The sequence below is a fragment of the Pongo pygmaeus genome, chromosome 1, assembly GCF_028885625.2.
Source record: "Pongo pygmaeus isolate AG05252 chromosome 1, NHGRI_mPonPyg2-v2.0_pri, whole genome shotgun sequence".
NCBI classification, from domain to species: domain Eukaryota; kingdom Metazoa; phylum Chordata; class Mammalia; order Primates; family Hominidae; genus Pongo; species Pongo pygmaeus.
Genome location: NC_072373.2, coordinates 93,452,528 through 93,478,353, shown reverse-complemented (window position 1 = coordinate 93,478,353; position 25,826 = coordinate 93,452,528). Strand labels below are relative to the sequence as shown.

Genomic DNA, 25,826 nt, shown 5'->3' with positions numbered 1-25,826 from the left:
GGCTAGTCTCCAAACTCTGGGCTCCACGATCGGCCAGCCTCGGTCTTCCAAAGTGCTGGGATTACAGGCATGAGCCACCGCGCCTGGCCTTCCGCAGTGCGATTAGGGGCGGCAGGAGGAGAGGAGAGGCCTCGCCCTGTCAGCCTCTCTGAGACTAGCGGGATGCGGTGCCCGGGCGGGGTCTTAAGATCACGGTTGCTGGGCAGCACTGGACAGTGCCCGACGTAGGCGATCTCATTGATTCCTTCCCACAATCCCACTTTGCAGATAGGAAAGCTGAGGCACGAGAGGTTAAGTAACCCAGGCCGCACAACGAGGGGACGCTAGCGAGGGACTGGGGCCCTAGGCCCCTGCGCTGACCTCCCCTTTTCATCCCCTTATCATCCCCCTCTGCTTCTGGCCCAGGCCGCGCAGAGTCGGCCTCTGTGATCCCACCCAGAATACAGTTTTCCCTCCCGGGCGCCTGGATCTCCCCTCCCCCGGCTCCTGTTTCCTTGTCAAAACTTCCTGCCTTGGCGAGGGCCCGAGTTCCCACCCCCTTCCTGCCCCCCGCCCCTCGGCGCCCCTCCCGGCCCTGCGATCAGCAGCGTCCCGCCTCCCCGCCGCTCCCGCAGTCAGGCTGGGGCTCGAAGCGGGGACCCTCGCCCCGTCCTCGGCTGTCCAGTCGTCCTCCTCGCAGACCCCGGCGGTTCCTACCCCAGGCCGCAGGAGAGACGGGGCCCCAAGGCAGGTGAGTGACTGCGCGCCCCCTGGCAGGGGAGGCCCAGGTGGTGCGGCCCCGGAGACCACCCTGCCCCGGGGAAAGGGCGTGCGGTCCCTGAGGTCCCCCTCCTCGACTGGAGTCTGAGGCCCCAGACCCAGGAGTGTAGAAAAGAGGGACGGATGGAGAGAGACGTGAAGGAGGGGAAGGGGAGAGTGGAGGGGGCCAGAGAGGATGGGTTGTGGGTTCCCTTCCGTAATGAACATGTAAATGAGATGAAATGCTAGCGAGGTTGTTCCCTGAGCCCCTGGTCCCCGGACTTTGTGAGTCAGGGGCAGCCTGGCTCCCTGCCCCCTCCCAGGGCTGGGAAGAGAAGACTGGGTGCTGTCCTTGGCCGGCACCGGGTGCTGTCCTTGGCTTTCAAGGGAAGTGTAGCCACAAGAGCATCGACACTGGAGCCAAGACTGCCTAAGTGCCACCCTCCACTCTGCAGCTTACTGTCTGTGGGGTCTTGGTCAAGAGACCTGACCTCTGTGCCTCAGTTTCTCATTTCTAAAGGAGAATAATATAGGGCCTACCTCATGGGTTGTGAGGCATAAGTGAGCAAAAACGTGTCTCCTGCTTTGAATGACACTAGATAAACAGATTATCAGTGTCACCTCTCTGCCCAGCGGGGAAAAATGTTTGAGGGAGGATGTAGGGGAAGGACCCAGGTTTGCAGGTCCCCGGCTCTCACATCTTTGCCAGTTATGAGGACTGGGGGTTCAGCTTGAGGTCCCGGGCATCTGGATCCTCAGAAAACTTGGCAGGCTGATGATCTGAAGTTGTGCTAAGGGCCAGGTGGGTGTGTGGGGGGTCCAGGAGCCCAGGCCCCAGCAAGGCCACCCTTCACCCCCACCCCCATCTCCAGCCTCCAGTAGCTGCTCTCCACTCCCCTGTTCTGGCCTGTTATGAGTGGCCTCTCCTGGGGCTGGCTGTGACCCTAGTCCCCGGGGACAGGAACAGCTTGTGCTGGCCTGAGGTTCCCAGGCTCAGCCAGGCCTCAGCTCCGGCAGGATTGGGCTGGGTGTCAGCTCTCAACCCTGGCCTAAGCTGGCCTGTGCTAGGGGGATGGTTGGAGACGGGGGAGCTCATATCTGAACCCCACTCAAAACCAGCTCATGGTATAGGGCCTGTTGTGTGTGCTTGTGAGCCAGTCATAAGCCAGGGTGTGGGCGCAGCCCTCCTGTCTCCTGTGTCTCCTCCCTGCTGTGTGGCCTCTCCCACTCTTGAGGCCTCCGAAGGCCCACCCACCATGTTCCCCACTGCAGGTGGGGCTGCCATCTCTAGGAGCTGAGTTGGCCAGACTCACTTCTCTGCCTTCCTCTCTCTCCACTGGAGGATGAAGCTGAGAGTTGGCATCTGTTCCTCCACCCTCTGTCCCCCCTCAACATCTCCTATCAGACTCTCCCAGAAGAGGAAACTCACGCTCCAGGCAGCCTCATCCACCAGTCGGAAACCTGGAGAGAGATAGAAGGTCATGGGGCTGCTGTGTGCCTCCCCGCACCCGACACATACTGCTGGGGAGGAGGCTGAGGCCAGGTGGAGCCTCCACCACGGTGTTCCCCAAGCCTCTCCTCTGAGGAGCCTTGGGAGCCTTGAGAAAGAGGCCTCCCAGGACTCATGGGGGACCCTGGGGTGCCATCCTAGCTTTGGGGAGGATGTTGGCTCCTGTCATCTAACCTGCGGGGGAGAAGCCAGAAGGAAGGGACAGAGAAGACAGGGAAGGAGAGAGAGAAACACAAAGACAGAGATAGAGACAGACATAAATAAGCAAACAGAGGCTGACAGATGCAGAGACACAGCAGAGGCACAGACTCATTACAACAAAATGCCCGGAGGGAGAAAAGCCTAGAAAAATAGAGCCTAGAAAAATAGAGCAGAGACCTAGGGATAGAACAAAAAGGAGGTGGAGACAGAGGGAGAGGAGAAAGTCAGAAGACCAAAGAGAAACTACGAGGTTAGAAAGCAGCACACTGGAAACACCAGGCGAGGTGGCTCATGCCGGTAATCCCAGCACTTTGGGAGGCCAAGGCGTGAGGATCTCTGGAGGCCAGGAGTTCAAGACTGGCCTGGTCAACATAATGAGATTGCATCCCTACAATTTTTTTTTTAATTAGCTGGGCGTGGTGGTGCCTGCCTGTGGGCCTATCTACTCAGGATGCTGAGGTGGGAGGATCACTTGAGCCCAGGAGGTTGAGGCTGCAATGAGCCATGATCACGCCACTGCATTCCAACCTGGGCACACAGTGAAGCCCTGTCTCAAAATAAAACAAAAAGAAAGCAGCACAGGCTTTGGAATGACATAGACCTGGCCCAAATCCCTGCTCTGGCTTCAGTTGCCTGTGTGGCCCAAGACAAATCACTGGACCTTTCTGGAATATTTCTTCATAAAATGGGAGGCATAATAGCGCTTACTTTATAGGCTGCTGGGAGAACTGAAAGACAGGATCTAGCCACAGTACACGTTTAACGAGGCACAGTAATTAATATCCCAGTACCTGGGAGGTAACCCAGGAGTTACCTCCCCACACTGCTTTGTGCTTTGAAGCGGATTTGAATCCTGCTCTTGCCCCTGGCAGCCAGACAGCCCTTGGCAAGGCATTTTACCTGAGACCCTCCACTGTGCTGCCTACGAAATGGGGATGACAATCACCAGCACCTTCCAGGGTGGCGGCGAGGGTTGGGACTGGCACTGGTGACAGCCTGCGGGAGGGGTGCGATAGATGTGTGAATCAGGATCCCTGCAGGTGGGTGGGCCCTGGGGCGTAGCGCGCTCACTGCTGGTGGGTGCTCATGCCCTCCCGCTTTTGCCCTCCGTCCTACCCCCATGAAGTGGCACCTGGGGCCCAGTCCCTCTGTGTAGCGGGAGATGTGTGCAGTGGACAGTGAGGGGGTGTTGGCCCTGGATGGGGAGGCACAGGATGAGGGCTCAGGCGGTGTGGGCATGCCCCTCCACCTCCAGGTGACTCAGGGCCTGGTGCTGTTGTGCACTCATCCCATAGGAACTTGGAGGCCGGCCCTGAGGAATTCCTGCTGGAGGTCAGGAGGGCAAGTCTGGAGCCGCCTTTTGCTTTGTAACGTTGAAAAGTTCTTTCTGCCTTCCACTTTCCAACATCTCATCAAACGCTCACCTCATTGTGTCTTGAGGGCCCCCGAGACAAGGGCCCAGCTCTACTGTCTGGAGTACGGGGAGAAGCCACAGCTTCTGAGCATCTCTTCCTCTCTCCCATTCCTGGGAAAGTCAAGGCGCACTGGAGTCAGAAAGATTTCAGGGTGTATCAGTCCATCCACTCCACACAAATGTTTAGTTATTGCCTGTTGGGTGCCGGCCATCCTGGGTGTAGGTGCTGGCCAGTCCTGGGGTTACAGTGGTGAGGAAGGCAGAGAAGTGCCCTGTCCCCGGGGAGCTCCAGTCCAGTGAGGCAGACTGACTTTAATAAAAGCATAATGACTCATAGGATGGGAGCCGCGAGGAAACACCCAGGGGGCACCCAGGCCTGCTCACAGAGCCTTGGAGAGGAATAAGATTTGAGGGAGTCCAACCTGGTGGGGAAACCAGACTCACAAACCAGCAATCACAGATAGGGTATCCATCAGCCTAATCAGCCCAGCAGACTTGGAGTATGTCAGGGGCTGTGAACTCCTGGGTTGGCCTGGGTGAGTTCCACTTGCTTCCAGAGGAGGTACACTGGTGCCAGGACTTTGGCTGGGGTTCGGGGAGGTGTGGAGCCTCCAGGGACAGGTGCATGTCCAGCTGGGAGCCAGCCTCAGGGCATTCAGGGGGAAGAGCAACCCCGGCCTCCTTGAGGCCATGCAAGTCTGTGGTAACTGTGCCGAGAGCCTGCAGGAAGGCCTGGAGAGCAGGGAGGAGGGTGTGAGCCTGGAGCCACTGAGGGGCTTCTTGGAAGCGGCTGGCCTTGAGGCTGGGTAGAACCTGGGCATTTCAGGGGTAGGGGTGGCCTGAGCCACGGTGGCGGTGTGGTGAGAGGCATGTGGGGTCAGCGGCTGTCCAGTGTGATGGGAGCGCAGGGGTAGAGGCAATGAAGCTGGACCCCCTTGTAGGGGCTGGCCCCCTGGGTGTTCTTTCTTGGTGTGTAGGGAGCCACAGAGAGTGGGAGAGAGGGGCAGTGGCCACGGCACTTTCTGAAAGCACTGTCGGGGTGGCGATGAGCAGGGTGGGCCTGAGGGGGCACTGCTCCCTAGTCTATGTCACCCAGGGTTTACCTCCCCACACTGCTTTGTCCTTTGAAGCAGATTTGAATCCTGCTCTTGCCCCTGGCAGCCAGACAGCCCTTGGCAAGGCATTTTACCTGAGACCCTCCACTGTGCTGCCTACGAAATGGGGATGACAATCACCAGCACCTTCCAGGGTGGCGGCGAGGGTTGGGACTGGCACTGGCGACACCCTCTGGGAGGGGTGCGATAGATGTGTGAATCAGGATCCCTGCAGCTGCCCCATTTCCTGATGAGTAAACAGGTCGGACCTAGGACCCTCTAGCTTCTGTTTCCTGAGCCACAGAGAACACAAGTCCAGCCCCTCACCCCTGCCCCTTTCCCGCCCAGCCTCTGGCGCACTCTGGCTGCACACGCAGGCTTCCTGTTTCTCCATCCGGCAGACATGCCCGGCGTGCCGAGGGCCTGGCCAGGCGGGATATAGGCAGTGCTCTGTGCTTCAGTGTGCGAGTGTGTACATGGGTGTACTGGGTAGCCTGTGGAGAGCAGCAGGCTGCTGGGGGAGCTCCCTGTGTGGGGAGGAAGGGGAGAAGTCTTTGGACTGGGATCTCACTGCTGGGTGGGAAGGACTAAGTGATCCTGTCTCCACGACAAAGATAGGTTAGAAAAGGCCACAGAGAAACAGACACAGAGACAGGGAGACAGACAGAAAGACAAGAGAGATACAGGGCAAGACAACCTTAGCACCAAGCTAAGACGCATGGCTTTAGTGAGTGGATTGTAGCTGGAGTTCAGCTTCCACTCTGCCCTTGAAAGTGGATGCTGTTATGCAGTAAATACACCGTACAACTGTACATGGCAGTATACAAACGGAAGAAGAGAGGCAGGCAGACAGAGACCAAGAAGCTGATGAAGGAAGGGGATGGGGAAAGGCAGATAGGAGAGTTTCTGATGAAGAACAAAAAAAAGTCAAAAAAGAAGAGGCAGAAACCCTGGAGCTTGGAGGATTCTGTTTTTGCATCAACACACATCCGCGGAGCAGGCTCTAGTCTGAGGTCTGAGGTTCTGTTCCAGAATGGTCACTGGAACCAACAGTTCCAACCTTTGCAGGGCGCTGAGAGATGGCGGGGAGTGCTAGTCTCCCATTTTACAGATGAGGAGATGGAGGATCAGAGGACTCAAGTTATGTATTATAACTCAGGTTACACAGTTTGTAAGTAACAGGGATAGGACTAGAAGCTTTGTACTCCAGGGTGGGAAGTGATGAGAGAAAGAGGGAGATGGAGAAGAGAGGAGGGGGCAGTCAGACCGAGCAAGGAAGTGGGGTTGGTGCTTAGGCCCAGGGCTTGGGGAAGCAGAATTTAGGCATTCTGCCTTGCCAACCGCATCTGGCTTGAAGATGCACCTGGCGGGCAGCCCATCGTTTTGGGGGATCAGGTTCTCGGGGGAGCCTGGCCCCCTCCCGCCCCCACTTCCTTTCTCTCTGTCAGCATTTGCGGCCCCATTCCCATTCCCGGATCATCCTGGGGGTTCTTCAGAAAAAAACAAGAAGGTTTTTCCTGGAATTAATACCCAAAGGCACCAAGGGGAGGGCGGATGGGGGCCACATTGGGTGCAGGAGGAGGAGTGGGACTGAGGACGCTATCATGGAGACAGCTAATGTTAACTGAGCATATTAGGTACTGGGTCTAACCGCTTTATCTAGATCAACTCATTTAGTCTGCACAGCGACCCTACAAAGGAAGCACTAATCTCACCCCCATTTTCTAGGTGAGGGAACTGCAGGCTGGGATTCACACCCAGGCTTGAACTTGGGCAGGGGTTGGGGGTGCAGAGCTGAGGGGTTATCCTATGCTACATGACTTCCCAGAGAAGCTGGAAGGGAGCCCGTGGGGAAGTCCCTTCGGCTGTCTCACTTCCATCACCCTTACTCTCTGCTTTCTATAGAAATGGATCCTCTTGTCCACCAGGAATTCTAATCTCCTCCACCCCTGCTCCCCCAGAGCCCACACTCAATTCCTTCCTCCTAGGAGGGGCTGGGGCACAGTGAGGGTAGGGGGGCTCCCCACCAGAGGGAAACAGCTGAGCTGGAGTTTGGGGAAGCCCAGGGAGGGTGATCTGGTCTTCTGTGTGGGCTCGGAGGCTGAGAGGACAGGGATGCTGGGCTGCGCAGGCGGGACTGGGATCTCAGGGCCTGGCCAGGAGCCCAGCCGATTTGCATCTCGAGGTGGAGGAGAGAGAAGTGTCAGCTCATTCTTGACTGTAAACACATCTCAGTTCCCACGTTTCTGATCATGTTCTTGTGGCAGCCCCCACCCCCATCCCCTTCTCCTGTCCAACCCCCTGCTAGCTCCCCCACCCCCATAAGAGACACTTTTAAAAAGAAGATACAGAGCCCCTGGGCTTCCCATCTGGGCTTGGGAAAGAATAGAATCATGGGGAGTCCTCTGCCAGCAGCCTGGATTTGGATCCCAGCTCTGACACTCCTGGCTGTGTCTGTGCCTGCTTCCTCCTCTCTGAAGTGGGCCATAACACCTACTACAAGGGGTTCATGTAAACTTTAAATGTGATGATCCATGTAAATCTCTCAACACCCTGCCTGTCGCAGCTCAGTGAACGATACGTGGGGTCACCTTATGATTCTTGGGAAGGAAGGTGTTTGAGTCCCTCAAACCGGAGGCTTGGAGGGTGAAGGTTGAGTAGGGGAACAGGAGGGGACCTCTGCATGAGAAGAAGCAAGCCTGCAGTGGGGGTGCTCCAGGGTCCCCCTCAGTGAGTGCACTGTGGGCCCCCAGGGCAGAACAGGGGCCCAGGAGTGGTCTCATTTCACCCCCTTGAGGGGTATGTGCAATCTCTTGGGGCCCATTGCTGCTGTGGCTGGAAGGGGTTGGGGGAGCATGGGCCGGGCTCAGGTGCCCTGCCCCTCAGGGACAAAGGCTTAGATGGGAACTAGCCTGGAGGCCAGGCTGGGGCTCTGGGCTCATGGTCTGGCCTGTGTTCCCTTCTCAGAGGCAGAGGATGGTCAAGCCAAAACCTTCCTCTTCCTGCCAGGAGCCCCATCCCCTCCGTCCCCTCCCTGGGCCACCCACTAATATCCCCTGACCCTACCCTGGCTTCCAGCCCCTGGGCTGACCAGCCGATGCCTCCTCCGCACTCCGGCCCTACCCTGAGGACCTTTGGGAAAACAGAACCTACCCACCCCTCCAGCCAGCTAAGCTCCCAGCCAGCCAGAAGTGGGTGGGGATGAGAGTCAGCCCCTCCTCATGCTCCTCAGTCCTTCAGTCCATCTCAAAGCCCCCCAGGTGAACCGTGTCCTCCAGAAGTTGGCTGGGAGGAGGTGACAGGGACAGGACTTGGGTGGGTAGGGGCTGACAGGAATGGGAGGAAGGACCTTTTCTCGGCCCAACAACAGCTCAACCTATATGGCACTTCCTCCCTGGGCCTTAACTCGAGTCCTTCCTGCGACAAGTTTTGTCCATGCCACCATGCCATAGGCTCTGTGAACAGATCCAGGGCAGGGGGATGGCTGGGGAGTCCTTGTGTGTCTCAGGAGATGAGGCTTACCCAGGGACAAGGGTGATGAGCCTGGCTTCAGACAGACTGAGCTGCAGTTGGAGCACAGGGGCCCCACGCCAGGGCCAGAGCTGAGGGTCCGGGAAGAGGGGAGTGTGGAGACCGAGAGACCAGGCAGAGGCGTATGGAGGGCTCGGGGTCCTGCCCAGGGCCTTGGCTGCCAACCACACTGAGGGAGAGGTAGAGAGAAGGTTAGCTGGGGCTAGGCAGAGCGAGCCCTGGAGTGGGCACTGGGCCTGGGAAGATAGCTGGAGCAGGGCAGGGTGGGAGGGGATGGTTTGGGGACATTGGGAGAAGGGATGACTCTGTTTGGGAGTGGGGATGTGTCTGGGTGATGTGGGGGTGGAGCTCTGGGACAGACTCTGGGGAGTGTCTCTAGGGCACTCCTGATCGTAGCCTCTCCCCTTCAGAGGGGGCCACAGTGTGAGCTCTGGAGACAAGCCGCCAGAAAGAGGCTTCTGGTCATGGCCCTCCCGTATGCTACCCACTGCATTCAGGATGGTGGGGGGATGCAGCCACCCCCGTCACGCTCCCTGCTGTCCCTCTTCCCAGCCAGGCTCTGTTTCCTGTTTTCAGGCTTCATATCCTGAATGCTGGGATCCCCCAGGACATTCCCTGGCCCCCAGGCCCCAGGCCCCAGGCCCCAGGCCCCGGGGCTGAGTTGTGGGCAGGCCTTACCTGGTGAGTTACTTGGGGACTGAGGATGGATAGGAGGAAGCACAGAGGAGGCTAGAGGCTGAGATTCGCCCTGCGGGAAGTGTGATGGGGCATGCGGCTGGGCTGCACTGGATGGGTTGGTAGACCCTGGCACTGGGAGGAGAGGTGGGCCAGCATCCTGGATGAAAAGCTGGAGATTTGGCTGCTGGAGGGTTAAAGGTGAAGGAGGAACATGGGCGGATGAGATGGGGTTAAGTTAGGAGCCTAGACCTGGAGGGACGGAGGGGCCGCCCTTCTTGGGGCTGAGAGTGGCTGTGGGGACCCTGGGAGTGTGTGGGTGTGGGGTGTGGGGTGGGGCCACGCAGCAACATTCCAGAGATACTCAGGGGGGTAAGGGGCCAGCAACCGTGACCTTTCTGTCATCTCAGAAAAATTATAAGCAGATGTAGGCGCCTCAGGGAGGCGTAGAGCAGGGAGCCAGAGCAAGTTTTGGGAACACGGAATGCAGAACCTGAAGCCGGCTGTGGGGATGGGCACTGCGGTAACTCAGCCTCTCCTGAGCTCAGGAGCTGAGGCAGCAGAGTCGTCTGAAGTCCTGGGAGCCAGGGGTGGTGGGGATGGAGAGGACCCCATTTCCAAATGGCTGACAGGACAGTCTGAGGGAGGCGGGAGCTTTTCCTTAAATGCAAGGCCAGGTTGGTGACCTCTTCAGGCACCTAGAGTTGGGTGTTGTGGTGTGCTGGCTAAGGTGTCACAACTGACTCTGGGAGGGAGACTGGCCTTGGGTTTTAGTGTTTGCTAGTTTCTCTGGTGTCAATAACCCCCCATGCCTGATTTCAAGCTACTCACGTGACATCACTGAACATATTGCTAGGAAGAGACGTGTACAATTGGCTCTCTGGGCCCGTATAAGCTGGTTCCAGCACACCACTGGTTGGGAGGTCACCTGGACCCAGCCCCACTCCCACCACATAGAGCAGGAAACCCCTGACAGCGTTTCGTCGGGCTGGTTTTGGCTTCTGCCTGCATATATCCAGTGACAGGGAACTCACCACCTGAGGTAGCCGATTCTATTCCTGAGCCGCTCTGACTGTTGGAAAGTTCTTCCTCTGACTGAGCCCAAAGCTGAGTCCCTCATCACTTCCTCTCACTGGTTCCAGTCTCACACATTGGTACAAATATCAAAGTGCCCTGGGTAGGGCCTGGGCTGGGGGCTGGGGATTCAGAGATGAAACGCACTGGGTCCTGGCCTCTGGAAGTCATGGTCAGGGAGCAGGCACTGGAACAGTGGGGTGGGGGTGAATGGTACTGGGACTCCCAGAAGGAATGAGTGGGGTCTTCTGCCAATGAGGATCAGGAAGTGGAGGAGGGAAGGGGTGGCACCTGAACTAGACCTTGAAAGACGGGAACTCCAGGTGAAGAATGAGACGTGAGGGTGTCTAAGCAAACTATGAGCAAAGACCGGAGGCGTGGAAGTGACTGCAGTTCAGGAGTGAGGTGTAGGGGAGCTGGAGCTCAGAGCAAGGGGCCAGAGGACACGGGGCCGCAGTCTGGTCTCTTCTGCATGCCCACGGCTCAGATCTCTGCAGACAGGTCCTCCAGGCTGCTGGTTGCAGCGCCACTGCCCACTCTGCGCCGGTCTTGCTGCAGGTCTCTGCAATGTCACCGCCTCTGTGTCCCCTCCTTCTCCTGGCTGTGGGCCTGCGGCTGGCTGGAACTCTCAACCCCAGTGATCCCAACACCTGCAGCTTCTGGGAAAGGTGAGAGGGCCCCTGTTGCACCTTGAGGGCACCAAGCCCTAGCTCCCGATTGTCCCTATTGTCCCTACTGGGGTCCTCTTCTTGGTCCTTCTTTAACCTCCTTCCTTCTCTCCAGTCTCTCCCCTCCCGCCTATTTCTCTGTTTCTGCTCTCTCTACTCCTCTCTGTGGGTTGCCTTTGACTCCAGCCCCATTTCTGACCTTGTCTCAGTCTCTGAACCATCCTTTCTCTGTCCCTGTCCCTTAGTTCCTGTGGGAGGCCAACTTTGGAACAGAGCGCAGAGTGGGAGCCATTCATTGTGGAGCAAGCAGAGGGGCTGGCCCAGGGGGAGCAAAGGAAACAGGGCGGGGAGAAAAGACCCAGGGCAGAATATAGCCGGAAATACTTCAGCCCATCTCCGCCAGCTGGGCCCAGGAGTCAGTTCTCGCTCACCCTTTCCATACACGGAGGGAGGGCAGAGAGAGAAAAATGGAAGGCTCCAGTCCAATAGAGTGGGAAGGGGGCTCTGACGGAGGGTATCCCAGGAACCTTCCAGTTCTGGGAGAAGCCCTCCAGACTTGAGAGGTGGGACAGGATGGGGGTCCCATCCTAGGTTAGGGGAGCAGCCCCAGCGTTGGGCTGTGGATTCCCCACTGTGGCCAAGCCCTCATGGCCGTTTTCCCGTCGTGGCCGCTCAGGCCTCCTCCCGCCCTCGGCCCTGACCCTGTTCCCTGTCTTGCAGCTTCACTACCACCACCAAGGAGTCCCACTTCCGCCCCTTCAGCCTGCTCCCCTCAGAGCCCTGCGAGCGGCCCTGGGAGGGCCCCCATACTTGCCCCCAGCCCAAGTGAGTGCTCCTCGTCCTCCATGGGTGGATGGGGCTACCTGAGTCGCTGCCTCAGGCTGGCCCCTGGCCCTCTGTGCCTGTTCGCTTCTCAGAAACTCAGAGGAAACTCCTGGCTTCTAGGGATTCATTCTGCATGGTCTGTGTCGGGTACGTGTGTATGGGATGTATATGTGAATGTGTGTATGTGTGTTTAGGGTACGCATGCATGTGACAGTATGTGCCTGTGGGGTCGGGGGGAGGCAAGAAGGGAATGCTCTTTCTTTTTTTAATAGACAAGATCTCGCTCTGTCACCCAGGCTGGAGTGCGGTGCGAGATCGTAGTGCACTGCAACCTCAAACGGGGAATGTGCTTTCTATGCGCCCTCAGCCCAGAGTGTTAAGCGGTGCCCCTGCCCTGGCCTCCCCCTGGCCACACTGTGGTGAGTGCGGACAGCAGGGAGGGCTGAGGGCCACCTTCCTGGCCTCCGCAGGGTTGTATACCGGACCGTGTACCGTCAGGTGGTGAAGACGGACCACCGCCAGCGCCTGCAGTGCTGCCATGGCTTCTATGAGAGCAGGGGGTTCTGTGTCCGTGAGTCCAGGGTTGGGTTAGGGAGCGGGGTGGGGCAATGGAATGGGGGGAGCTTAGCCTACCCTTCTGAGTCCCTCCCGGCCCCCACTAGAATGGGGTTACTCCTCTGCCCTTTTGGGCTCCCCCCTCCTCTCCTCTCCCTGGCCTTGTCCCCAGGATGCGGATCAGCACCTCCCTCTCCATTGCCACTTCACACCCCTCTCTCCAGCCGGCCCCATGTGTCTCCCACCCCATCTCTCCATGTCCCTCAACAGTGTCTCTGAATTGCTGTCTGCCCTAGAGCTCTTGTTCTGTCTTTGCGCTGTCTCTGTCTCTCTGTCACTGTGTGTCTCAGGACTTGGTGTCTGGGTCTGCCTCTGTCTCTTCCTCTCTCTCACTCTCTGTCGCTATTGGTCTCTGACTTGTCACTATCCAGTCTCTCCTGCCCCCACTGCACCCCCCTCCCAGTACCCTGTGATGACTGGAGCCTGTCTTCCTCTTCCTCCCACTTCCCTCAGCCACTGCCCATCACGAGCCTCTGCAAACACTGCTCTCCAGAGAACCCCAGCCCCCACCTGCCGTCTCTCTGGACAGTGTCCATGTCCTGTCCCCTTCTGAGGATCTCCCCCAAAGCATTTTCCCAACAAGGTGCTCGGACAATTTCACAAAAAGGAACAGGGGAACCCAGAACACTGGCATCTTGCTAAGTTCTCCCCCTGAGTTGCTGCCCCTCATCTTTATCTTAGAGGCAGAATTGGGGCTTGGAGAACTTCAGGTCCCTGGTTTTGGAAGAAGGTGGGGTTAGGCTTTGCAGGATAAAAGCTGGGTAGGGGCAGGGGTGGACACATCTCACCACACCCATCTCTGTCCCAGCGCTCTGTGCCCAGGAGTGTGTCCATGGCCGTTGTGTGGCACCCAATCAGTGCCAATGTGTGCCAGGCTGGCGGGGCGATGACTGTTCCAGTGGTGAGTTGCTACTGACCCCAGGGAGTGGCCTCTTGTGACTTCAGGGTCACAGGACCCTCAGGTACACCCTCCCTACCAGGGCACGGTGCTTAGGACCCCGGGGCGATTACCCGCCAGAGTCCCATTGCTGCTACCTGCCTTTTCTGGAGATGTGGAAGACAGGGTGGGCCTGTGGGGGCTGGGAGACAGAGACGGGGAGGCTGAGGATGGGCTAGACCCCTGGTGACCCCCTTCCCGCCTCCTTATCCCACAGAGTGTGCCCCAGGAATGTGGGGGCCACAGTGTGACAAGCCCTGCAGCTGCGGCAACAACAGCTCGTGTGATCCCAAGAGTGGGGTATGTTCTTGCTCTTCTGGTCTGCAGCCCCCGAACTGCCTTCAGTCCTGTACCCCTGGCTACTATGGCCCTGCCTGCCAGTTCCGCTGCCAGTGCCACGGGGCACCCTGTGATCCCCAGACTGGAGCCTGCTTCTGCCCCGCAGAGAGAACTGGGCCCAGGTATGTAATGGGGGGAATGACACTTTAACAAGGTCGCAGACACAAGGCAACACAGACCTATGTGGGGAAATGAGGCGACTCAGACAGGGCCCCAAGTGTGGGGATGGTGTGGAGGCCAAGATCCTGTTCCCAGTGGATCCTATTCCTCACTAGTGGAGTGACCTTGAGCAAATCATTGACTCTTCGTGGGCTTGTTTCCTGTCTGTAAAACGAGAATAGTATTGTCTACATGGAAGGGTGGCTGTGAAGATAACATGAGGTAGCACGTGTGTGAAGGCATGCTGCAAAGTGAGGCTGGGACAAGGACCCAGAGAACCCTGTTGCAAGGCAGGGTGCAGGGGGAGCTGGGGAGTCCCAGGAGGGAGAAGGTAGACCTAGGTGGAAATCAGGATCACACTTTGTGGAGGGGCTCGTGGAGTTGAGCCTACTACAGTAGCACAGATGTTCCCCGAGAGTGAACACAGATGTTCCCCGAGAGTGAACAGGCTAAGCCAAGGTGAGGAGGTGGGGGCACCCGAGAGGCAGACATGCCACCCGTGGCTCTTTGCTCACCCCCACCTGCCGGTGCCAGGGTGTCCCTGCCATTTCCAGTCCTGGAAACCTTTGCTTTCTGACTCGACAGTCCCCAGCAGGAAAGAGCAAGTGTGAATCACTAAGTCCTGAGGTGGGGGTTGTGGGGGCAGTCCTTGGAGGCAAGAGGGGAAGCAGTTATTTCTTGTTTGCACATTGACTCCACCCACTCTGTCCTGCAGCTGTGACGTGTCCTGTTCCCAGGGCACTTCTGGCTTCTTCTGCCCCAGCACCCATCCTTGCCAAAATGGAGGTGTCTTCCAAACCCCACAGGGCTCCTGCAGCTGCCCCCCTGGCTGGATGGTATGGAGGATGGGGCCTGTGGGCATGGGGTGTGGGTCTGGGGAGAATTCTGTGGGTGGTGCTAAGCAGGGCTCCAAGGAGGGTGTGAGTGAGGGGTGTGAGCTCTGTGGTTATGGGGGTGTTAAGGGGTCCTGTGGCCTTGGGGAGGAGGCTGGGTGCCTGGGGCCCTGTTGACCCCTCATCCCCACAGGGCACCATTTGCTCCCTGCCCTGCCCAGAGGGCTTTCATGGACCCAACTGCTCCCAGGAATGTCGCTGCCACAACGGCGGCCTCTGTGACCGATTCACTGGGCAGTGCCGCTGCGCTCCGGGTTACACTGGGGATCGGTGAGTGGCGTGGGGCGGGCGGGAGACGGGACGGAGGAGGTGGGGCGCCGCCAGGCTCACTCAGCTAGGTGCCCAGGTGCCGGGAGGAGTGCCCGGTGGGCCGCTTTGGGCAGGACTGTGCTGAGACGTGCGACTGCGCCCCGGACGCCCGTTGCTTCCCGGCCAACGGCGCATGTCTGTGCGAACACGGCTTCACTGGGGACCGCTGCACGGATCGCCTCTGCCCCGACGGCTTCTACGGTCTCAGCTGCCAGGCCCCCTGCACCTGCGACCCGGAGCACAGCCTCAGGTGGGCCGCGGGACATGTGGTCAAAGGATCAGGAGGCCAATGGGGAGGTCTTCCTGGCCGAAGTCGCCACAGAGCCAGGGCCATATCCAAGGGGGACAGGTGTCACAGAAGGGGAAAGGGAGGGACCTCAGGGGCCGGGAGGGGCCTGGGGTACCGCTACTTGCCCCAACCCCGTTTTCAGAACAGCGCGGAGCCTCCCTAGTGGCCCCCTTACCTCAGGGATGTGCGAATCCCACTGACCACGCGGAGGGGTCGGGGAAGCTGCCCTGCCCCTGCCCGGCTCAGACCGCGCCACGCCCCCGCCTCTGCCCCCAGCTGCCACCCGATGAACGGGGAGTGCTCCTGCCTGCCGGGCTGGGCGGGCCTCCACTGCAATGAGAGCTGCCCGCAGGACACGCACGGGCCAGGGTGCCAGGAGCACTGTCTCTGCCTGCACGGCGGCGTCTGCCAGGCTACCAGCGGCCTCTGTCAGTGCGCGCCGGGTTACACGGTGAGGCGCGCCCCGCTGCAAGGAAGCGAGTCAGGTGGAGAGGCCAAGGAATGGGCCGCCCCTCTCACCCGCTCATCCTCTTTCAGGGCCCTCACTGTGCTAGTCTTTGTCCTCCTGACACCTACGGTGTCAACTGTTCTGCACGCTGCTCATGTGAAAATGCCATCGCCTGCTCACCCATCGACGGCGAGTGCATCTGCAAGGAAGGTAATAGGATGGAGTTTCCCAGAGACAAGACTTGGGGGATGGCCAAGGGAAGAAGGGAGAGTCCAAGAGTATGGGTAGGCCAAGGGCAGGGGAGCGGCTGCTGGGTAAGGGTGGAGGGGCTGCAGCTGGACACAGGGAAAGTATCCAGGCTACTTTCTTCCTGGAATATCCACTTTGCTTTTCTTCAACCACAAAGATCCTACCTGTCCTTAAAGGCCGAGGCCAAAAGCCACCTCACCGGTGAACATCCCTCACCCTCAGTCATACAGAAACACAATTACCATGCTGGGAAGGGCCTCACATCTGCCAGAGTGACACGTTGGCAAGCTTTAGGCTGGATTCTGATACAGTTGTGTTTTGTTTGGCTACCTCTCTATTAAGTTTAACAAGTCTCCCATCTTCAGTCCCCACTACTCCCTATTGTCTGGCACATCCTCTGTATAAGTCATTTAGTTACCTGATGGGGCCCCTGTAAATATTTGGGTTTAGTGCCATCCCCTTTATTTTGCAGAAGGCACCCCAGACCCACAATGGGGTGGTACCTCACTGGAAGGCAGTTAGCCTTCTGCTCCACATCAAATAGTTCATAAGCTTTTCTCCTCTATGGTGTCGTGAACACCCACCACCCCACCCCAGCTCATAGCATAGAATCTGGCCCAGCCAGCTCCCACTGTGTGCTTGCTCAGGAGGGGAGCTGGGTCCCCATACCTACCTACCAGGCCCCTCCTCCAGGTTGGCAGCGTGGTAACTGCTCTGTGCCCTGCCCACCTGGAACCTGGGGCTTCGGTTGCAATGCCAGCTGCCAGTGTGCCCATGAGGCAGTCTGCAGCCCCCAAACTGGAGCCTGTACCTGCACCCCTGGGTGGCATGGGGCCCACTGCCAGCTTCCCTGTCCGGTGAGTGCTGGACAGCCTGTCTGCCTGGGGGAGGGGAGGGCATGGCGTCCCCCAGCTGACAGGCCTACCTGCTCCCCACTCCTTCTCCAAGAAGGGGCAGTTTGGAGAAGGTTGTGCCAGTCACTGTGACTGTGACCACTCTGATGGCTGTGACCCTGTTCATGGACGCTGTCAGTGCCAGGCTGGCTGGATGGGTGAGCATTCTGGGGCCCCAGGCCTACTGTGGATTGGGGGATGCATCTATAGGAAATGTGTCCAGAAGAGCCCCCTGGAACTGAAGGGGGCCCAGCCAGGCACACCCGACTGCTGTCTCCCACAGGCGCCCGCTGCCACCTGTCCTGCCCTGAGGGCTTATGGGGAGTCAACTGTAGCAACACCTGCACCTGCAAGAATGGGGGCACCTGTCTCCCTGAGAATGGCAACTGTGTGTGTGCACCCGGATTCCGAGGCCCCTCCTGCCAGAGATGTGAGGCTCCCTACTGCCCCTTCCACCTGCCACCAGCAGGGGGGCAGTGTAGTGTCAGATGCCAGAGCACACCCCCCCACCGCCCCCGACCTTACCCCCGGTCTCTTCCTCTGACCTGTCTTCAGACTAGTTACTGCAGTGGGAAGGAGGGAGGGAGACGGTGGGGTAAGGGCTGATTGAGGATTGGCCTCTGCCCGCAATCACTATGTACCCCTTTCCCCCAGCCTGTCAGCCTGGCCGCTATGGCAAACGCTGTGTGCCCTGCAAGTGCACTAACCACTCCTTCTGCCACCCCTCGAACGGGACCTGCTACTGCCTGGCTGGCTGGACAGGCCCCGACTGCTCCCAGCGTATGTGGTAGCTTGTGTGTCTGAGCACATGTGCATGCTGAGAGGGGGTGCTGAGGACGGGAGGTCTCTGTCCCCCAGCTCCCGGGTATAAAAGCCTCTGGGCCCACCTTGAGCAAATATTTACTGGGCACCACCTACATGCTGGGTACTGTTCTAGGTGCTAAGGATGAAGCAGTGAACAGGTCAGGGGGAAAAAATTCCTGCCCTTCTGCATGGGAAGCCTGGGAAGAACAGTATTTTTATGGGAGCGGGGGACATCATAGGCTTAGCTTGGGACATTTTCTCTTGATTGATTGATTGATTTCTTTCTTTCTTTCCTTTCTTTCTTTCTTTCTTTCTCTCTTTCTTTTCTTCTTTCTTTCTTTTGTTTCTTCTTTCTTTCTTCTTTTCTCTCCCTCTCTTTCTTTTTTTTTTTTTTTTTGAGACAGAGTCTCATTCTGTTGCCCAGGCTAGAGTGCAGTGGCACGATCTCAGCTCCCTGCAACCTCTGCCTCTGGTTCAGTTAATTCTTTTGCCTCAGCCTGCCCAGTAGCTGGGATTACAGGCACACGCCACCACAGCAGGCTAATTTTTGTATGTTTAGTAGAGACCCCTGGGGTTTCATCATATTGGCCAGGCTGGTCTCGAACTCCTGACCTCAGGTGATCCACCCGCCTCAGGTGATCTTGGCTTCCCAAAGTGCTGGGATTACAGGTGTGAGCCACTGCGCCCAGCCCTTTTTTTCTTTTGCAATTTTCAGTTTATTTTTATTTATATATTAATAAATACATGTATTTCTTTATTTTGTGAGCCTTTCCCCCACAAAAATGTATTAAGATCATTGAAAAGATTAGTCCAAAAAAGCCAAGTAAAACGAGTTTGGAAAGAGGAAACAGGCTGTTATGAAGAAGGCCGAATTTCAGCTTACCAGCAGGCGGGGTAAAGAAGGAAGTCATCTTGGTGAAGAGTTTTTCCATAGAATCTGGTTACAACTACTATTAGATTATTGCTAGCGTTAGACACACAAAAATAATGCCTTAAACAGGATAGACGTTTACTTCTGTCTTATGTTAAAAACAAAACAAAAATCCATCTGGGGTAGCTTGGAAGCCTTCGGTTGTGTGGCACTGAATACGTTATTTTGAAGTGGCTATTAGATAGTCAAGTGCAGATGTTGAGTAGGTAGTTGGACATGTGGGTCTGGAGTTTGGGGGAGAGATGGGGCTGGAAATAATCATTTGTGAGTCATTGGTTGCAGATACTGTTCAAAGCTTTGGTGTCCCCAGGGAGACCAAAGCTGAGCTAAAGGCTTCAGTGATGCTGGGGGCTGAGAGTTCATCCAGGAAAAGCTGTACCCGCCCCCCCAGACAGGCCCCTTGTCTCCCGTAGCATGCCCTCCAGGACACTGGGGAGAAAACTGTGCCCAGACCTGCCAATGTCACCATGGTGGGACCTGCCATCCCCAGGATGGGAGCTGTATCTGCCCCCCAGGCTGGACTGGACACCACTGCTTAGAAGGTACCAACAGAAGGGGAACTCCAGGCCCCTGCCTCCAACTTAACCCTTACCCAAAAAGGAGACTAGAGTTTCCTGGCTGCTCTGATGCCGGCCTGCCTTCTTGGCTGTCTCCCCAGGCTGCCCTCTGGGGACATTTGGTGCTAACTGCTCCCAGCCATGCCAGTGTGGTCCTGGAGAAAAGTGCCACCCAGAGACTGGGGCCTGTGTATGTCCCCCAGGGCACAGTGGTGCACCTTGCAGGATTGGTGAGTTCTTTGCTCTCTCCTTCCCACCCATTGTCCCCAGGGAACTGGGACCTAGGCCCCTCATACAGTCCCTACTTCCCTTCTGAGCACCTCTCCCATGCAGCAGAGCCAAGATGCCATTCTGAGTGAGCACCCCATCCCACACAGGAATCCAGGAGCCCTTTACAGTGATGCCGACCACTCCAGTAGCGTATAACTCGCTGGGTGCAGTGATTGGCATTGCAGTGCTGGGGTCCCTTGTGGTAGCCCTGGTGGCACTGTTCATTGGCTATCGGCACTGGCAAAAAGGCAAGGAACACCACCACTTGGCTGTGGCTTACAGCAGCGGGCGACTGGACGGCTCCGAGTATGTCATGCCAGGTGAGCTGGCACAGGGCCTGGGGCACAGATGAGTGGCTGGCTCGTAGGCACAAGAGTGGATGCTGGGCGTGACCCGAAGGGAAGATGAGGAGTGGGGAGGAGGGAGGAAGGGAGATCAGGGAGGCCAAAGTACTGATCTCCGGGGACAAAACAGCTCTCTTGGACTCCTGCCCATCGCTGAGCTCACCCTGTGCTTGTGTCTGTCATGCAGATGTCCCTCCGAGCTACAGTCACTACTACTCCAACCCCAGCTACCACACCCTGTCGCAGTGCTCCCCAAACCCCCCACCCCCTAACAAGGTCAGTGCCGGGGGAGGGGGTGCACTATGGAGGGAAGCGCACAGACCTGCTTCTCTGGAAAACCCTGTCCTTGCCTCTTGCTCTCCCTCCTGCACTGTCCCCTCTTAGGTTCCAGGCCCGCTCTTTGCCAGCCTGCAGGCCACTGAGCGGCCAGGTGGGGCCCAAGGGCATGATAACCACACCACCCTGCCTGCTGACTGGAAGCACCGCCGGGAGCCCCCTCCAGGGCCTCTGGACAGGGGTAGGTGCCGGGAGGCCAGGGTCTCTGGTGCGGGTGGATGTGTGCAGCCCAGATGCCACGTCTGAGTGTGTGTGTCTGGAGACGGGGGCTCTGGGCCCCAGTTCTAGAGGAAGTGTGAGCCTGGGGAGGGGACAGAGGGCTGATTACCAGTTGCCTCCTCCTCCTCAGGGAGCAGCCGCCTGGACCGAAGCTACAGCTATAGCTACAGCAATGGCCCAGGTCCATTCTATAATAAAGGTATGGGCACAGGGCCAACAAGGGAGGCGGCTGAGCTGGGGCTAAGGAACCAGTGCCTCCATGGAGCCTGACTTCTTTCCTCTATCCTTAGGGCTCATCTCTGAAGAGGAGCTCGGGTCCAGTGTGGCTTCCCTGAGCAGTGAGAACCCCTATGCCACCATCCGGGACCTGCCCAGCTTGCCAGGGGGCCCCCGGGAGAGCAGCTACATGGAGATGAAAGGCCCTCCCTCAGGATCTTCCCCCAGGCAGCCTCCTCAGTTCTGGGACAGCCAGAGGCGGCGGCAACCCCAGTCACAGAGAGACAGTGGCACCTATGAGCAGCCCAGTCCCCTGATCCATGGTGAGCCCTCCCTCTCCACTGGCAGGAGCAGCAGAGAACTGGGACAAGGGAGGCAGAAAAACAGAAGGAACAGAGGGAGAGGAGAAGGCATGATGTGGCACCAAGAGTGAGGCCTTTGGGGTCAGCTTCAGGCTCAAATCAGGCACGATGGGGAGGTGACGTGGCCTCTCAGAGCCTGTGTCCTCATCTGGAGAACAGTATGGTGTACCTACTTCGCAGGGCTCAGGATTGAAGTGGGGTTGTACAGCACCAGAGTGGTGGAGTTGGTACCCAGAAAAGTAGGGAGCCAGGCAGGTGATAAAGTCTCCTCATATCCTGGGAGGTGGGCGGGCTGAGGTGGCTTTCTCCACTGGCAGCTGAGGAGCTAAGAGCGTTTTGCTTGGAGCCGCACGGCCAGCTGATAGTAAACTGGTGTATGTATCCAGGCCCCGTCTCCTTCTCTTTGCCTTAAAGAGGCTGAAGAGGAGAGGAGCACAGTGGGAGTGGTGGGAGTGGGGAGAGTGGTGGGAGGAGCTACTCCCTCTTATCCTGTCCTCATGTTTCCAGACCGAGACTCTGTGGGCTCCCAGCCCCCTCTGCCTCCGGGCCTACCCCCCGGCCACTATGACTCACCCAAGAACAGCCACATCCCTGGACATTATGACTTGCCTCCAGTACGGCATCCCCCATCACCTCCACTTCGACGCCAGGACCGTTGAGGAGCCAGGATGGTGTGGCAGAGGCCAGCACACCTGGCTGTTGCTGCTCAAGGCTGGGGACAGAGCCTAGTGTACCCCTGCCAGGAGCAGGGAGTGGACCGGCAGGCCGTGAACATGAACAACACTTAACGGAGCAAGTGATGGGAGCCTCGTTCCCGGGTTCTACCATGGGAGACGCTGATCAGCAAGATGCATGGCTCCCTTTCCCAACCCACTGCTCCCAAGGCCCCCAGGGCCCTGTGTACATAAACTGGTGGGTTGGAAGTTGCTGGGTAACTCTGATTTCAGACGTGTGTGTGGGGTACCTTTTCTGTGCACGCTTGGGCTGGGCTCTGTGCGTGTGTGTGTTTCTGTGATTTTAGAAGGGTACCAGGCACAGGTTCTGTCCTAGGGCACTTACCATTTAGTAGGGAGATGGACCCAACCCAATTAACTCTAGCAGTAGCCTCCTAACTGGCCTCCTCCATTGATTCAGTGAACCTTCCAATGCACGGCTCATAATTTCAAAATACAGGCTGGTTAGTAACTCCCTACCTGAGAGCCTTCATAGGTGCCCCTTTGCTCTTCTGCCAGCATCAAAACTTTTGAAGGCCTTAAAGGCCCTGCTTTGCCTGGCCCATCTGTCTCTCCAGCCTCACCTTGAACTGTGTTCCTGTCACTGCACAACAGTCACACCGGCCTCTAGGTCCTCCTGTAGGCCACTCTTCTTTCTGGCACAGGGACTTGCACACCTGGAGTGCCCTTCCTCCCCCACTCACCTGTTCACCCCTGCTTTTCCTTTACACCTCCTCCTCAGGGAAGCGTCCACCCTCTGTACGTCTTTCACAGCCCTGATTGCAGCTGTGTTCACTCACCAGGTACCTGCAGAAGGCCTACAGGGTGCCAGGCACTTCTTTAATGTGTTCTTTCTTTATGTGATTATTTGATTAATCTCTGCCTCTCCCACTAGACTGTAAGCTCCCTGAAGGCAAGAATCCTGTGCTTATGCTCAATATTAGCTCTCCCTTGGCACAGAGTAGGCACTCAACAAATGCTCCCCAAAAGGCTGAGTGGCTGACTGAATTAAAGTACCAGTGACATGCAGTAACTGCTAAGATAGATGAGCCACCTGTGTGCTCTGACAGTTACAGACTGAATAAGTTGGAGACTTCCCTAAAGGGTGGCATTTCCACAGGGTAACAACGCAGAGCTCAGGTGTGGGAAGGTGCCAGGGGCAGGGGTGCAGAGGGGTTGAGGCTGAGGGGGGTGCAGAGGCTGGAGACAGGATAACAGGAGAGAGTATACAGGCATGCCTTGATTTATTGCACTTCACAGGTAGCAGAATTTTTAAAGAAATTGAAGGTTTTGGGACATATAGGTGACAGCAATAGGTTAAGGAAAGCAAAGCAAGAAATTGAAGATTTGTGTCAACACAGCTTTAAGCAAATCCGTTGGCACCATTTTTCCAGTAGCATGTGCTCATTTTGGGTCTCTACATCACATTTTGGTAATTGCTTGCAATATTTCAAGCATTTTCATTGTTATTATATGTGTTATAGTGATCTGTGATCAGTGATCTTTGATATATTATTGTAATTGTTTTGGGGCGCCATGAACCGCACCCATATAACACGGTAAACTTAATCAGCAAAGGTTGTGTGTGTTCTGACTGCTCCACCGACCAGCCGTTCCCCCAAGTCTTTCCCTCTCTTAGGGCCTCCCTATTCCCTGAGACACAACAATATTGAAATGAGGCCAATTAATAACCCTACAGGGGCCTCTAAGTGTTGAAGTGAAAGGAATAGTCACACATCCCTCACTTAAAATCAGAAGCTAGAAATGATTAAGCTCAGTGGGGAAGGCATGTTGAAAGCCAAGACAGGCTGAAAGCTAGGCCTTTTGCACTAAATAGCCAAGTTGTGGATGCAAAGGAAAAGTTCTTGAAGGAAATTATAAGCGTTACTCCAGTGAAAACATGAATAATAAGAAAGTGAAACAGCCGGCCGGGCGCGGTGGGTCATGCCTGTAATCCCAGCACTTTGGGAGGCCAAGGCAGGTGGATCATGAGGTCAGGAGTTTGAGACCAGCCTGGCCAACATGGTGAAACCCTGTCCTTACTAAAAATACAAAAAATTAGCCAGGTGTGGTGGCACACACCTGTAATCTCAGCTACTCAGGAGGCTGAGGCAGGAGAAACATTTGAACCCCGGAGGCGGAGTTGGCCATGAGCCGAGATCATGCCATTGCACTCCAGCCTGGGTGATAGAGCAAGACTCCGTTAAAAAAAAAAAAAAAAGTGAAACAGCCTTATTGCTGATATGAAGAAACTTTTAGTGGTCTGGATAGATCAAATCAGCCACAATATTTCCTTAAAAGCCAAAGCCTAATCTACAGCAGGACCGTAACTCTTCAGTTTTATGAAGGCTGAGAGAGGTGATGAAGCTACAGAAAAGTTAGAAGCCAGCAGAGGTTGGTTCGTGAAGTTTAATGAAAGAAGTTTAAGAAGCCATCTCCATAACGTAAAAGTGCAAGGTGAAACAGCCAGTGCTGATGTAGAAGCTGCAGTAAGTTATCCAGAAGATCTAGCTAAGACAATTGATGAAGGTGGCTCCTCTAAACAACAGATTTTCAATGTAGACAAAACAGCCTATATTAGAGGAAGACGCCAATCTAGGACTTTCACAGCTAGAGAGAAGTCAATGTCTGGCTTCAGAGCTTCAAAGGACAGGTGTTAGGGGCTAATACAGTTGGTAACTTTAAGTTGAAGCCAGTGCTTATTTACCATTCCAAAAATCCTCAGGCCCTTAAGAATTACGTTGATTATTTAGTGTGGTATGGTGGCACATGCCGGTAGTTATAGCAACTTGAGAGGCTGAGGTGGGAGTTTCACTTAAGGCCAGCAGTTAGAAGGCTGTAGTGAGGCTGGGTGCGGTGGCTCACACCTGTAATCCCAGCACTTTGGGAGGCCGAGGCAGGCAGATCACAAGGTCAGGAGATTGAGACCATCCTGGCTAACACAGTGAAACCCTGTCTCTACTAAAAATACAAAAAATTAGCCGGGTGTGGTGGCGGGTGCCTGTAGTCCCAGCTACCCGGGAGGCTGAGGCAGGAGAATCGCTTGAACCCGGGAGGAGGAGCTTGCAGTGAGCCGAGATTGCGCCACTGCACTCCAGCCTGGGAGAAAGTGCGAGACTCTGAATCAAAAAAAAAAAAAAAAAAAAAAAAAGAAGGCTGTAGTGAGCTATGATCATGATCATTGGACTCCAGCTTTGGTGACAGAGCAAGATCCTGTCTCTACAAAGAAAAAAAAAAAAAAGGCCGGCCATGGTGGCTTACGCTTATAATCCCAGCACTTTGGGAGGCCGAGTGGGGAGGATCACTTGAGGTCAGGAGTTCGAAACCAGCCTGGCCAACATGGTGAAACCCCATCTCCACTAAAAATACAAAAAAAATTAGCCAGGTGTGGTGGCGCACGCCTGTACTCCCAGCTACTTGAGAGGCTGAGGCAGGATAACTGCTTGAACCTGGGAGGTGGAGGTTACAGTGAGCCAAGATCATGCCACTGCACTCCAGCCTGGGTGACAGAGCACGAATCTGTCTCAAAATAAATAAATAAATAGAAAAGAATGCTAATTTTACCCTGCCTGTGTCCCTGTGCTCTGGAAAAGGAACAAAGTCTGGATGATAGCACATCTGTTTACAGCATGGTTTACTGAATATTTTAAGCCCACTATTGAGATCTACTGCTCAGAAAAAAAGTATTCCTTTCAAAATATTATTGCTCCTTGACAATGCACCTGGAGATGTACAAGGAGATTTAATGTTGTTTGCATGGTTGCTAATACAGTATCCATTCTGCAGCCTGTGGATTGAGGAGTAATTTCGACTTTCAAGTCTGATTATTTAAGACATACATTTTGTAAAGCATGAGTTGCCATACATAGTGATTCCTCTGATGGATCTGGGTAAGACTGAAACCCTAGATAAGATTCACCATTCTAAATGCCATTAAGAACATTTGTGATTCATGATGGGAGGAGGTCAAAATTTCCATGCTAACAGGAGTTTGGAAGAAGTTGACTCCACCCCTCATGGATGACTTGGAGGGGTTCAAGACTTCAGTGGAGGAGGTAAGTAACTGCAGATGTGGTAGAAATAGCATGAGAACTAGAATTAGAAGTGGAGCCTGAAGATGAAACTGAATTGCTGCAATTCATGATAAAAGTTGAATGGATGAGGAGTTGCTTATGGATGAGCAAAGAAAGCAGTTTCATGAGATGGAATCTAC

General features: G+C 56.1%; 1 protein-coding gene across 7 annotated transcripts; it reads left to right on the top strand.

Annotated features, from left to right (window-relative positions):
• Window positions 1–594: 594 nt before the first annotated feature.
• Window positions 595–23,190, top strand: PEAR1 (platelet endothelial aggregation receptor 1). Of its 7 annotated transcripts, XM_054450366.2 has the most exons (24): window positions 595–730; window positions 9,065–9,169; window positions 10,796–10,905; window positions 11,626–11,730; window positions 12,201–12,301; window positions 13,154–13,246; window positions 13,500–13,743; window positions 14,496–14,616; window positions 14,807–14,943; window positions 15,020–15,232; window positions 15,548–15,722; window positions 15,809–15,929; window positions 16,662–16,825; window positions 16,917–17,019; window positions 17,145–17,291; window positions 17,516–17,641; window positions 19,010–19,138; window positions 19,255–19,383; window positions 19,531–19,743; window positions 19,955–20,043; window positions 20,152–20,284; window positions 20,453–20,521; window positions 20,613–20,861; window positions 21,408–23,190. In XM_054450366.2, exons 3-24 carry the CDS (start codon window positions 10,805–10,807, stop codon window positions 21,557–21,559), a joined length of 3,114 nt encoding a protein of 1,037 aa, XP_054306341.1. In that variant the 5' UTR covers window positions 595–730; window positions 9,065–9,169; window positions 10,796–10,804; the 3' UTR covers window positions 21,560–23,190. The 7 variants fall into 7 exon arrangements, with proteins under 7 accessions (XP_054306341.1, XP_054306331.1, XP_063506322.1 ...); XM_054450356.2 differs by lacking the exon at window positions 9,065–9,169; XM_063650252.1 differs by lacking the exons at window positions 9,065–9,169; window positions 11,626–11,730.
• Window positions 23,191–25,826: the final 2,636 nt, after the last annotated feature.

What these genes read in the sequence shown, in the direction of transcription:
- PEAR1 (XM_054450356.2), top strand. Translation starts at nt 10,805, where the DNA reads ATGTCACCGCCTCTGTGTCCCCTCCTTCTCCTGGCTGTGGGCCTGCGG. An exon ending in CATACTTGCCCCCAGCCCAA is followed by an intron (nt 11,731 to 12,200) that starts GTGAGTGCTCCT and finishes TGGCCTCCGCAG; the next exon opens with GGTTGTATACCGGACCGTGT. An exon ending in AGGCCCCGACTGCTCCCAGC is followed by an intron (nt 17,642 to 19,009) that starts GTATGTGGTAGC and finishes TGTCTCCCGTAG; the next exon opens with CATGCCCTCCAGGACACTGG.